General features: G+C 33.6%; 2 protein-coding genes across 16 annotated transcripts; both read left to right on the top strand.

Moving 5' to 3' along the window:
• The first annotated feature begins 1940 nt into the window (after positions 1 to 1940).
• On the top strand, positions 1941 to 5761 carry LOC125194078 (putative inactive poly [ADP-ribose] polymerase SRO3). 15 transcript variants are annotated; one of them, XM_089057752.1, is made up of 7 exons: positions 1941 to 2907; positions 3055 to 3293; positions 3378 to 3511; positions 3604 to 3717; positions 4450 to 4555; positions 4946 to 4991; positions 5079 to 5415. In XM_089057752.1, the coding sequence occupies exons 1-4, from the start codon at positions 1967 to 1969 to the stop codon at positions 3697 to 3699; spliced, it is 1410 nt and encodes a 469-aa protein (XP_088913878.1). In that variant the 5' UTR covers positions 1941 to 1966; the 3' UTR covers positions 3700 to 3717; positions 4450 to 4555; positions 4946 to 4991; positions 5079 to 5415. The 15 variants fall into 15 exon arrangements, with proteins under 15 accessions (XP_088913878.1, XP_088913876.1, XP_088913873.1 ...); XM_089057750.1 differs by having other exon boundaries at positions 4896 to 4991; XM_089057747.1 differs by having other exon boundaries at positions 4867 to 4991.
• Positions 5762 to 9044: 3283 nt separating this feature from the next.
• LOC125191935 (inositol-tetrakisphosphate 1-kinase 3-like) lies at positions 9045 to 13397 on the top strand. Its single transcript, XM_048089371.2, has 11 exons — positions 9045 to 9221; positions 9306 to 9490; positions 9935 to 10016; positions 10124 to 10156; positions 11552 to 11672; positions 11807 to 11899; positions 12033 to 12140; positions 12250 to 12426; positions 12599 to 12654; positions 12741 to 12825; positions 12940 to 13397. The coding sequence occupies exons 2-11, from the start codon at positions 9315 to 9317 to the stop codon at positions 13005 to 13007; spliced, it is 999 nt and encodes a 332-aa protein (XP_047945328.1). The 5' UTR covers positions 9045 to 9221; positions 9306 to 9314; the 3' UTR covers positions 13008 to 13397.
• Positions 13398 to 14370: the final 973 nt, after the last annotated feature.

Raw genomic sequence — 14370 nt, 5'->3', positions numbered from 1 at the left:
AATTTTTTTTTTCTTAATTTCTTTGCACAATAGTTAGATGTAATTTAATGTACGGGCTTGTTAAATAGTAGATAAAATCTTTTCATTTTTCTAATTATCACACAATAAATACAATCTTTTTATTTTTCCAATTCTATTAAAAAATTTATAATGGCAATCTTGTTATTTTCTCCAATACTCCCTTTTTATATATGTATAGATTATGAAGTGCAATATTGTTGTTTAAGGGCATCCACAGACCACAATGAGGTGGAGCCCGTCCTATGATCCGCCACATCAACATTCTATCCTCCGCCCCTAAGTAATGTTTCATTACAAGGTCAATTTGCACCATCTGTTTTTTTTTTGTTGAAGCATAGTATAGTGTTAGATTATAATGTAATGACAAAACTTTCATCATAAAATAACAAAATTTCCGTTATACATGTAAAGCAATTCCATAATATGTTGTACACACTTAATTCATACATACTAATATGTTCCATCACACATAATCAAATTTTCATATCCCTAAAACTTCATCATTTTGGAGTATATATATGTTTCAATTGCTATGATAATATGTTTTCCTCGCAATACAATAAATATATCACACATTATTTCTATCTCACACACACGCATTATTTAAATCAAATGTTTCCTTTTCATTTTGGCTTCAAACAATATCTGCAAAACACTTAGAACATAGCGAACTCTCAAAAATGTTAACCATTGAAAGAATATCTAAAATCTTGAATAAAAGTAAAACACTACTGGAAAGTAATTGAAAACCAATAAAATGTAGATTTGACCAAATCATCGCGTAGGAATTTAACCACCTTTTTTTGGAACTTCCATACACAATAGAAACAAAATATATTCCTAATATATCCCTACGATGGAGATTCTATCTATGCATGTATAATGGAGCTCGTCGTGACGTCATGTGAGATCTGGAAGACATGATTAAGGATTATATTAATTTTGTGTTTTGCACTAAGACTATCAAACACATATTTTCTCTTCAAAACTTGATTCGAATGATGAGATATAGCCTATAATCGATTTGAATGGCAGGATAAATCCCTAGTAGTCTTCCCCAAATTTTTCGTTGAATCGTCCAAGAATCAACGAAGAATAGTAGGGGATGAAACTTCATCGTGTAGGGTTTTGGAGTGTGTTCGGTTGCATTGAATATGTTGGATATAATGGATATATTTTAACCGTTTTTTTCGGAACTTCCATACACAATGGAACCAAAAATATATTCCTAATGTACCCTTACGATGGAGATTCTATGCATGTGTAATGGAGCTTGTCGTGACGTCAGGTGGGATCTAGAACACATGATTAATCTAAAGGATTATATTAATTTTGTGTTTTGCACTAACAGGGTATTCAATAAGTAATTTTATATGGCATCACGACTATTTATTAATTTTTATATGACATTTGAATGGTCTCTTGAAATAAAATAATTAAATTCCTAAAATATAAATTTAAATATATATTAAAAATAAATTAAATTTTAATTATTAATTTGATACAATAGTAGTATTATTTTTTGATAATCATATATCAAATAAACCAAATCCAACTTGGATTATTATTAAAAGAAAAAAAGTCAGTGGTATAGTCCCTTTTAAACAAAGTACTACTTTATTTATTTCAGAAATAGTAAGTAAGTACATAACAAACTTTTCTTTGAGCGGAAGTAATCCCACAAATAATAATTCAGCCTAATTAAAAGTCTTTATAAACTTAATTTTTTCTTAGCCATCAAGTCATTACAAATATTTTCATGGCCTTAAATGTCTTTCACACATTATCCAGAGGGGTAGTTCGGTCTTTTCATGGTAACCGACCTTAACAGTGGTGGAATACATAAGGCGGCAAATGTCCTCTTCTTACCCTCGGAAGTTCTTTGCAGCGCAAACGGCAGAAACTTGTACAGAGAGCTTCTCAATTTGTACCCTCAAAGTTAGCCATGGATTCGTTGAATTCCACCTCGGCAATGACGAAGAAGTGCATGGAGGTAAGAAGCAGCTTGGGCCAAAGATCTTCAGCTGCAACGCGAAGTGAGCCGTTGATCCAGAATTATTCGAATTTTAAGCGGAGCTCTCGCCCTGAGCGATTGATGTTCTACGAGGACGGATCGTGGGTGGATTATTCGGAGGAAGTGGCTGAGTTGTTGAAATTAGGGTTTGCCGAGGGGAGGCCGATGGTTGAGGCTCAAGTCCTAGGGTACAGCTGTATTTTTGACTTGTACCGAATGCTTGAGATTGATTTGGAGTCCGGTAATCAGAGGTCCATCGCTTGGATTGATGCTGATGGTAAGTGTTTTTTCCCTAAAACATTTGTCAACACTCGTGGAAATGATCGTGAGGTGGAATTGGTCGACGCCGATCAGAATTGCGCCAAGATTGAGATTGATATAAAAATTGTTGAGAATTCAGGGAATCACGAGGGTGTGAATTTGAGTAAGAGGGGGAGAACCGAGAATGTACAGGGGGAGAGTTTTAGTGGCACCGATGCTAAAAGGCGGAAAATTGATGAGAGTGAGTCGCAGTCATCGCGGTGGACGAAGGCGAGGAATGTGGCAGCTGGGGAGAAACGGTATGAATTGGTTAGGAATCTGTTCTTATCCGCGCTGGAGAATGTGGACCCGGGTGCTAAGGTTACCTCCATTCATCAATGTGTGCGGAATGGACCCTTGGATAAAGCGCGTTCGGAGGTTTTTGCTAAGCAAGTAGACATCAAGAAACAAGCTAGAGGGGAAAGTAATATGGTTTTTGCGTGGTATGGGGCGTCACCCCAGGGCGTGGAGAGCATCTTGATGCATGGTTTTGGAATCCCTGGCAAGCTATCTCGCTCCCCCAGTCATGGCATTGGAATTCACTTGTCGCCTGTAAGATCACCCCAAGATAGGTCTGTTTCTATGCTTTCTCATGCTATTATCTTCGTAAATCTTTTGGTAGATGAGCTGGAAGACCTATTTGTTTGTTCACGTATAGCCTTATTATCTGTTTTTGGTATTTGTTTGTTTTCTAGTAACCTTTTGGTTTGGATGGACAGTGCAATGTTGGCGGAGGTGGATGAGAATGGTGAGAAACATGTCATATTGTGTAGAGTGATATTGGGAAGATGCGAGAAGGTTGAAGCAGGGTCGCTTCAGTCGTATCCATCAAGTGCGGAGTTTGATACTGGTGTTGATGATTTAAACAATCCTAGGTGGTATACAGTGTGGCATGGAAACATGAACACTCATATTCTACCAGAATGTGTGGTCAGCTACCGGCCTGTAAATATAAAAGGTAGTGATAGATTTTCTCCAGATATTGACTTTACTCAAATTAATGTATACCTTTCAAACTAAATTGCATTTGATGATTTTTCAGGCTATGTTAATAGTGTTCCCAAGCATGGGGCTCCTCATCCGTCGACATTTATTGCAAAGCTATTGAACAAGCTGAGAGGTTCGCTGGCTTTGCCACAGTTTGGCGAATTGCAAACTTCATGGGAGTTGTGTAAGGTGAGACTTTGATTCCCTCTATATGATGCAATAGAATTAGTTAGGTTTAATACATAGTTTACACATTAAGTATTTAACCTTTCTTTTTGCAGGAAGGGAAGTTGAGAAAATATTTTTTCATGAAAAAAATACGATCACTTGTTGCAGATGATGTGCTGCGCTCTGCAATTCAAGAAATTCGTGGCTGAGAATAAGCTTTTATACTTGTATGTTTGTAGTTGTCACTACAGGATTAGGGTTTTTTTTCGTCAAATCACATTCTAATTTCAAATTGAGAATCATTATCAAATGTCTGGATCTTTTGAGAAACCTAATCAAATTAGGAAGCTAGTTTGATGTGGACTAAATATTTCTTTGGTGTCTCTCTAGTCTCTACTGGTAGAAATTAGAGATAGATTTTACCTAGAGTTTGAACAGTTTCTGCAACCTTTGCTATTTATCTTATTATACTGCATGCTTTTGTTCGGCATTACCTTTTATTTGTTCTTTTTCATTTTTTCCACTTTTCCTATTTAATGTTATGTTTCGACAAGTGGGCTCGGCTCCTCTTGCCACTCATAAAAGTTTATGAAATTAGTAATTCATAAAAAGGCTTTATTAATTATTACTGAATCTAAACTCGTACATAGTCTTTATGAGGTGGTCATTCGTTAACACGTTAACTTGTCTTGAAAGGATCATTCTTGGAGACGTGCTTTTCCATCGTATTCGCCCATACAGTATTGTGTTCTGTATAATAAAAAGTTTAATCTATTGATATCTCGTTGATGAAATCTTGAAAGGCTATAGTTTTCTGTTTTAATCCTCGGTGAAGACTGCTTGATGTTCTCGATCTTCTCAATTAGATGCTTTAAAATCTTCAGTTATAATACATTTTTAGTAAATTTTGATCACTACATCTTTTGTTTGAACCCAATTGTTGTTCCATGGTTAATCAGGTTAAAGTAGTTATATCTCTGGAGTAGATGCTGTTAGTAGATGCATACAAGGTTTGGCTGTGACGCATCTTGCAATTGTCTCTTTTCATTTTAGTTATTCTAGTAGGTAAGATCTCTCTGGCCATCAACTCAAAGTAGGATTCACTTTCTGATTTGGTTGGATTTGCCTATTGAGATTAAGAAACTTGAGATATTTTGAATGTTATGAAGACCACACATATACCCTACTCGGGAGCAGAGTTAGATGACATTTCTAAGACAGAACATGGCTATATTTTGTTGGCATAGCATCAGTTTTGTTGTTGATATTCTCTTGCATAAATGCACAAATGTACAAGTGTTTGCATGTTGCTGTCATGTAATTTCATTTATGTTTGATTTGATGTTGTATATCTGTTGTAGTTTATTTGCTTGTAGCCATTTTTTAAAAATCAATCGATGATCAGCTACTTGTGGAGCCTTTCTGCACTCTGCTAGACCTAATGATTTGTGCTAGGTGAGTCAGATGGAAGAACTGCTGTGCAGAGCTGGTGTATTTTAAGGTAGTAATTCTCACTGAGCTTTCACTTTGTTAGTTATTTTCTTATTGACATTTGACCTTGGTATCTGAGAGCTCTGCACTTTACTAGGTGTGTTAAAGAACACTTATTATATCTTATGGACCCAGGAGTTTTAGTTAGACCTATGGGCCGTTGAAGTAACTTCGAGTTTACCCCTGAGAAGAAATATAACAATCAATTCTAGAGTCGTATTCTGATCATAGATAGTGTTACGCTCGTTGTATATTGATGATGGCTAGTTATCCGCAACTACAGTTTACAAATACAGGTGTTATTAGATGTTTGACGTTTCTGGTTTGTGTCTTGAGAGCATTATGTAAAAGTAAATTTTTGGTGTGGATGGTCTCTCTGCTTTGGGTTGAGACTTGAGATGATGCATACACAGTTTTGTTGTGGTTTGGATTTATGTTTTTGTCTTTGGTCTGAACGCTGGATTTATGATGACTTTGTAGATTTACTTGGAATGGAAAATGAGAGGGAAAAAGGGAAAGAACGAAGCATAATTGTCTTACCAATTGAGTGTTGTGTTGTCATAAATTGTGAATGAATATGAAGATCAGATTTGTGGAAGGAAAGTGAAATTTTAAGTCAATTTGAAGAGGTGTCTACGTATGTGCTGGAATACAGATAAGATCATAAGACGAGAAAGGAAATATGGTGTAGTATATCTTTATTATATACGATTAGGTATTCAAGTTTATTTTTCTCTTTTTTTTTGAGCAAATGAATATAAATTAAAGTTCTCTTTTTAATTCAAGGTTTTACATGGCATTTTAGAAATTTAGTTCTTTTGCAATTCTACTAATTCTTGAGTTCAATTTTTTTTCATATGTGAAGTTTAATATTTCTAATAGGCAAAATACATTCTTAGGTCCTTATACTTTAGTCAAAATGTTTATTAGGTCCTTGTACAATTTTTTCGTTTTAATAGGTCCTTATACTTATGACAATATTTTTATCAGGTCCTCGTACAATTTTTCGTTTTAGTAGGTCCTTATACTTTTATCATAACTTTCATTAGGTCCTTGTACAATCTTTATTTAATAGACTTTTTTTACATTTATCTTGGATAATAATCTAAATTTAATTAAACTGAATAAACTTTTTAATATTTCATTATTTAACTTAGCATAGTCTATAAAGATAATATCATCTTGTTATCCAACAATCTCAATAAGTTGCATAGAATAATAAAAAGATTAATTATGATTATTGAAGATTAAAATCGAAGTTTTTTTTTAGAATAACTATCCGAATTTTCAATTGATTATTTATATTTATATTGAAAGATACGTTTTTCTGAATATTTATAATCATAAGATAAGCTAAATAATAAAATTAAAAGGTTCATTAAATTTAATTAAATATAAATTATTATATAAGATAAAAGTAAAAGAATATCTTAAAATAAAAAATTGTATAAGGACCTAATAAAAGTTATAATCAAAGTATAAGGACCTACTAAAACGAAAAAATTATACGAGGATGTGTTGAAATTTATGAGAAAGGTATAAGGACCTATTAAAACGAAAAAATTGTATGAGGACCTAATGAACATTTTGATTAAAGTATAAGGGCCTAAGAATGTGTTTTGCCTTCTAATATGTCATTTAGAATAAATATACTCAAATTTGGGCTAATATTTATAAGGGAAATTGGTCTCTAAAATCATGAACTTTGCCTAAAATTTGGTATTTCCCATGACTTTGAAATTGGTATATAATATCACAAACTTTGCATTTTGTTTGGTATTTTCCACGGCATGTTTATTGCTATATTTGACTAACTTATGAGACTTTTTTATTATACTTGGCACAATTAAATCAACGTGGTTTTCAACGTGACTTTTTATGCTACATGTTATGAACTTAAAAACTGGTTTCAAATATTATAAAACATATCAAGGTTGCCTATGTTAAATAAGATTTTGATGAAAATATATTATTTGAGTGAGTTTGGGAAATACCAAACAAAATGCAAAGTTCGTAATATTATATACCAATTTCAAAGTTTATAGGAAATACCAAATTATAGGCAAAGTGAAACCAATTTTCCTATTTATAATGATATTGCATCATTTCTTATTATTGAATACCTACCAAGAATTTCCTCAGCTTTTAAGTTTTTTTGTTATTTATTAACATTGCTATACGCCTATACATGCACAAACATTTATGTGTTTGTGTCTCCGTAGAATTTTCTCTATTTCTATTTTATTTATGTATTGGTATAAATATTAATTTCATAATGTTTGATTTTGGCTGAGAAAAATATTCCAGTACTATTAATTACAGTAGCACCTCATAACTTATAACGGGTTAGAGTAATTTATCGAAGGACTTAATTCAATAAGTGAAAATGCACATATTTTTATGGGATTGATTGAAATTGAAAATGCACGTATATTTATAAGATGGTAGGAGTATATTTTTATGTAGCAAAAATACATTTCTAACCTCTTAAAATATCATTTCACATTCAAGCACATTAGTTAACACCATATTATTTTATAATAAAAAAATATATATCATTTTTATACTAAATGTATGACTTCTAATTCATTAAAATATCATTTTATATTCAAAACATAAACCAAATAAATCTCTATAAAACGAGCACGATTTGGAAATCAATGCAGCTCATGAAAAATAGAGAACAGCAAATTGGAGAATCAACGCAGATCAATAAATTTGGAGAATCAATGCAAATCACTAAAATTGGAGAAAACAAAAGCGATAATTGGAGAGAATTGGAGGATTGGAGATAACTCAGATCAGTTAATTGATTGAATTGCGAAGAAGATCACGAATCGCAGAGATGATCACAAAAAAAAATTGATTACATAGCTCAAGCAAATTATGATGAACGAATGCAATATATCGATACTATATGATGAATAAATACAATCTATGAATTGAGATGGGAAGATTAGATTAGCATGAATTTAAAAATAAGATTGATATGATATGAAGAATACAATAATTTGGGATGGAAAAAATAGGATTTGCATGATCTTAACTGTTTTCCATAGACAGATAATTTGGGATGGAACGAAGAGGATTTGCATGATCTTACCTGTTTTCCATAAAAATAAATTGATGTTGGTTTTTGGATTGAGAGATCAATCGGGTGTAATGTAACCCAAAAGAAGGAATTTAGAAAATTGAACTGAATTTAAATTACAATGGAAAATCGTAAACAGTAGTAAGCTGAGTCGAGGAGTCCTCTTTCCGCAAAACGAGATACGCCTCGGTATTGCTCTCAGATTGGCGTGTCATCTTCAAAGATAAAACGGTTTCATCTCTAATGAAGCAGCACCGCTATCAGTAGAGCTTCGGCGAACTGGATGGAGGCAAGGGCAAAGCTTTGACAAAAGACCAATGCTTAGAGACAGAGAAAGCCTATGCTATGAGTGTAGAGATTTTAAATATATCTTGAAATGTCTTGGTGTTGAGAATGCAAGAGTATGCATCACTACCAATGTGGAAGATAATTTGTAACGTACAAACATCAATCATGGAGCATGAACTTGGACGAATATATCTAGACACTTCTCACGTAGTTGTTCATTCCAGAAATGTATCTGGACGACCCGATCAATATTCACGCACGGAAGTCTACAAGATTTCTCCATATGCTCATTTGCCACATTGTTTTGTGTACATGTCGAAAATGAGATTAATTAATTAATTACATATCTCCATATATCATGACATACTTTAATATATTATTTCTCACTCATCGGGGGAATCGATTTAGATAAAGTGAATATACCACAATCATCTCTTCGGAGCATACATCGATTACAAATTATTTAATTATTTTAAAGTTAAACAATCTGTTACTCGTATGACTCGATCCAATTGAGTATAACAAAAATATTCTGTATATAATAAATTAAATTAGAAAATAATTTATATATTAAAATGATGTTGAAATCCTAGAGATGATAATGGTTCGTGGTTGTATAATCTCAATCCTCCACGCGTAGGCCTAGCATTGCATCTTCTCTATTGTAACTAGAGTCAGTACCCACCACCACCATAACCATTAACCATTATATATATACATGTAAAATAGATAATCGTTTCTCTCTTTTTTGTCCTCTCTTCATTCCTAAATTCTTTTAGCTTCAAAAATCTACTCTGCATTTGGGGGCAGATTCTTCCAAATCCCTTCTTTTCTTAATTTCGTGTTTGATATATATTAAAGGTAAACTTTTTGCTGGGAATTAATTCCTATTCTCCAGTGCTCGAAGAGGGCGTGGATATACGTATATAATTATTTGAAAATTAGGGTACGGGAATGGGAGGGGAAATAAACTATCTCACCGTGGCGGAAAAGGAAGACGTTGATGAAGGGAAAATTGTGGCGGCGCAGAGGAATCCGTCGCCGCATAAGAAACTAGTGGTGGTGGGATATGCCCTTACATCTAAGAAAGTTAAGAGCTTTTTGCAGCCAAAGTTTGAACGCGTAGCCAGGTGCCTAATTTCTTCTCTCTTTTTTGGGTTTAACTGTTAATGTAGTTTTGAGTGATTTATGTTTTTTTGAGTTGAGAGAGTTTGAGTTTGAGTTTATCATCGCCGTTGTGTTTGATTTGACTAATTGATATTTTAAAAGTTGGAATTGTCAGCTGTCATAATCTCCAGTTATTTTATTCACGGTTTCCTGGAATAGGCTTTGGACCATATGGTTTCTTTTTAGGCTGGATAAGCTTGCTTTTTGGTCCCTCTCTCTCTCCCAGTGGTACAGCTGTTGGATGTTCTGTTGTTAAAGGTTTTTGAACTGTCAAAGATTACAATTTGGTAGTATCTTAATTTTTTATACAGTCATGTGGTATTTATCTTGTCAGACAATGGTTAACAATATGACACGGAGAGTATAATTTTTATCCTCACACTTGCCTATTGCTAAATGCGATTTAGGAACAAGGGAATCCAATTTGTGGCTATTGATCAAAGTAAACCCCTTTCGGATCAAGGTCCTTTTGACATTGTGTTGCATAAGGTGACTTCCTAGTTCTTTCTCCACTTCTTACGAGTCACTTTTATTATATGAAGACATATGATTATGAGCATCTAATGCACATTTTAATCTGTAAATATATCTTGCAGTTATCTGGAAAAGAATGGCGGCGAGTACTAGAGGTTGGTTTCATCTTTCAGGGTGAACTCCGTTAACAACTGATGAAACTTTTATTATTGATAAGAAAACTTTGATTAATTAGGGATTGAATGATAGTACAACATTGATTTTATGGTGGCATGTACATCCGTTGCAACTGACTACAGTCATTCTCTGTCTAACATGATTTGTGGAGATGTTCTCTTCTCCTCAGAGAATTTTAGTACGTATCTAGGTTGAATCCCTGTGATTTGTGAAAATATGGTTTTCTGAATTCTGAAAGAGGGCTATCGTGTCCATATTTTTAATCATGAATATTTGTTTATTGTGTGGTTGTGCCTTTGATTTCATGTACTGGCTTTTGAGAGGTAAAACAGCATTTGTTTTTTCGATATTTATAATTATTTTATCTCCTTCTTAGACATGTCATTTGTCATGCGTAGACGTGTTGTATATTGAAACCGCTGTTACCATATAAGAGACTAATATTGATGAATGAAAAGCAAGGCTTACAAACAATGAATATTAAAATCTGAAATTCACATTCTTCGAACAGAATCTAGTCCACAAAGTACATCTGTGTATTGTTAGCAATTTCATTCTTCATCGCATTACCTTCTTACGGAGGGGAGACATACATTACTAAGGATTTCTTAATTTTCTAGATACATTCTAGTTGAAAACCGCCTTATTCTTATCTTGCTGGAGGTTGTGGTGTTTGTTCTCACTACTTCAATTTTTCCTTTTCTTTTTTGAGAATTCTCATTATATTAATTCTGATTTGTTGATCATCTTCTTGGACAATGCATATATATTTAGAAAATTTGATTTTTGATCACACCTGGCGTAATCCAGTGATTGACATAAAAATTGGTTTTTGACTAGAAAGTATGTTGTTGGATAACACGCTTCCAAAAAGCATTTAGGATATTGTGTATCTTAAAACTTCAGAGCTGGCCTGCAAGGTGCTTCATGACAATGAGAGAACCCGTCTATTGATGTTGCCTATTTGCCTTAGTGAAATAGTCTGTAGTGTGTGTTTAGCACATTTTCTCGAATTGGGTAATGCTGTTTTTTTTCTCCAGATTGACATAATGCTAAGCATTTCCTGTACACCATCTGCATTCATTCAGAACTGCTGATGCTTTATTTTAAGAATCTCATTTGTATTATTGTGTGTGATCTCTTAGTGGGAACAACCAGATTGGGTATTAATACCCAACTTCCCACCCAAAATTTGCCCACATACGATGGAGATGCCAAAGCTCTTTTGTCTCCTCTTTATCTTCTCCTTATGCGGGCTTATATTTGTGAAATGAAATTGAAGTGTGAAATGCTTGCCAATTGTCCTTTGCATAGATATGTATGTTGGATTTTTAAGATTGTTTCTTATCATTGATTGTTTACCTCTTCTGCAGGATTATTGGAATGAACATCCCGAGGTCACAATTCTTGACCCTCCTCGAGCCATACAGCAAGTACATAATCGCCAATCCATGCTTCAAGATGTTGCCGACCTAAATCTATCAGATCGTTATGGTAATTTTGATATCCTAGTTAAAAGCCTGCCGCTGCTATTTGTTTTTTGTTGATCATTGGAGATTTTAATGATGCCATCAAATGTCAATTAAATATTGACTCAGTATTGATGATGTCACTTATGTGATGTACAGGAAAAGTCGGTGTTCCTAAACAGTTGGTTATCAAGAAAGATCCATCATCTATACCTGGTGCAGTGAGCAAGGCTGGCCTGAGGCTACCCATTGGTATGTCTTGCTTTACACTGATTTTATTTTATCGGGTGCAGTAGTTTCTTTGTTTCTTTCTCTTATTTTCTTTTCTAATTAATGGAACCATCTCCACAATTCACTCCAATAATAAATCTTGTACGCATTTCAGTGGCAAAACCTTTGGTTGCAAAGTCACATGAACTCTCTCTCGCCTATGACGAGTTCTCCCTCCAGAAGTTGGAGCCACCTCTTGTTTTACAGGAATTCATTAATCATGGTATGAAGACATTGATTGTGTTCTTTATGATTTGGCCAGCGGTTTTCCTTAAGAGCGATAAATGATACAGATATTTTAATCAGTTCTTATTTCTTTCTTGGTGTTGTAGGGGGTGTGCTATTCAAGGTTTACATTGTTGGTGAAGCAATAAAAGTGGTCAGGCGATATTCTTTACCCGATGTTAACAAATATGAGCTGTCAAAGAGTGCTGGTGTTTATCACTTTCCAAGAGTTTCTTGTGCTTCCGCATCCGCTGATGAAGCGGACTTGGATCCTCGTGTTGCTGGTGAGCTTATTCTGTTTGAGCATATTGACTTTTCTTACATTTACTTTAGAAGTTGTTCACCTATACAGTCTCTTGCTGACTTCGAAGAACTATCATTTATCTTTTGGTTTTGTCATAGTCAAGAATATTCTTTTGGGCTCTTGTCTTTATTATGTCCCTATTTGTCCTGTAGAGCTCCCTCCACGACCATTACTCGAGAGATTGGCTAAAGAATTACGACGACGGCTGGTATGGTACACATTTCATGTGCTGTAATTTTGGATATCTGCTACCCTCTTCATTGATTAATTATTGTTTCAATCCTCTTGCAATAGGATCTTCGGCTATTCAACTTGGATATAATTAGAGAGCATGGAACTCGAGACAACTACTATGTGATAGATATAAACTATTTTCCAGGTATGCAATAGCACATTCATCTACTTGGGATAACGATGTTCATCTTGGATGGTCTGACTGTATGTAATATAAAAGGTAGTCGAGTTGGTCCAACATTCTCGTTCTGGTTTTCAGGATATGGAAAAATGCCAGAATACGAGCACATATTTACAGATTTTCTTCTGAGCCTAGTCAAAAGCTAGTATCTTTAAAGAGCTATCGCCTGCAGCAAGAGCCATATCCGAGCAGTGTGAACCTCCAGGGCAGTTTATCGACATGCATCATTATGCTTTGGCGGGCGAGGGAAAGTAAGACATGCTATGGTGATATTTGGCAGTGACTCTGTGCTGTTTTGAAGGTAATCAAGTGTCTCCGGCCTTTTGTAGTTCGTGTTTCGTTTTGTGGCTCGTGTCGATGATCAAGTGTTGGTATAGAGTATGGAAGTGCTAATTAGTGAGCATTAATTTCTGACCAATCTCTGTTTGGTCTTGTAAATTCTTGTTAGTTAGACGTCTGTTGGTAAAATTTCGCTCTGAATTTGTTGCTTAATTCACATTATTTCATTTTTGGGGAAGTTAATATGTTTTCTTTTATGATGATAGATTTTACTAATCTATTTATCATCATATTTATGATGATAATCTATTTGTTAGGCCTAAAAATAGGTTGCGGGAATGAGATTTTAAAAAGTATTATTAGTGAAAAAAGGATTAATTTTTGTGGATACTAAAATAATGAAAGAGTATTTTGGATCAATTTTTTGTGGATATTAAAATCATAAAAGAGTATTTTTTTTTTTATGAACGGATAAAGGATAAAGTACTAGTATCTTTTAACATGTTTTTTCATTACCAAAAGCATTTTTAAAGAAGATTAATGTTGGTTTTTCTTTACCCTGTGATGATTTTGAATTTTGATTTAGAAGAGAAACGTCTTTATCAATTAAGTTTTGTTTCATCATCTTCTTTTCATTTATCTGTTGACCAATATCATTTTACAATCCTATCTATTTTTTATTGATGCAATTTAAATAATTTTGTAATAAAATATTATAATTTTAATACTTACTACTTACATCCGTCTACGAACATACTTAGTATGTTATTTCATTTTGATTTATTCTCTAAAATAATTCGTCTGTAATTATGTTAAATTTCTCTCTGTAATGAGTTGAGACTATTTTTTTTATTAATAATATTTCAACTATTTTTTCTTTTCTTGTTATAATTGAAATTTGAACCGAAATTCAAAATATTCATCATCGCTACTTATTTTAGGAAATTGAGTTTAATATTCGTGTGCGTTGTTTGCTACGTTATCTGTATTTTGTTTGTGTTATTTGAACTGTCACAATTCTTTGGAAACTTTTCTTGACTTTTTTGATGTTTTCTGTAATGGTTGACTAACGTAAAAGAGTCATACTTAATCCGCATTTTATTTTGTTCCCATTTTTATTTTCAAATTTCCAACTTTACTGCTCCCATTCATCGAGGTGGAACAAGAACAAAGGAGACGATCAAGTGCCCAATAAAAAAATTGTCTAAAGATAAATCAAAACATGCAAAA

This window comes from Salvia hispanica, chromosome 4 (genome assembly GCF_029641045.1).
Source record: "Salvia hispanica isolate PSC_SH4W2 chromosome 4, Shi_PSC_v1, whole genome shotgun sequence".
Lineage (NCBI taxonomy): Eukaryota > Viridiplantae > Streptophyta > Magnoliopsida > Lamiales > Lamiaceae > Salvia > Salvia hispanica.
This window is presented reverse-complemented; position numbering and strand designations above follow the sequence as displayed.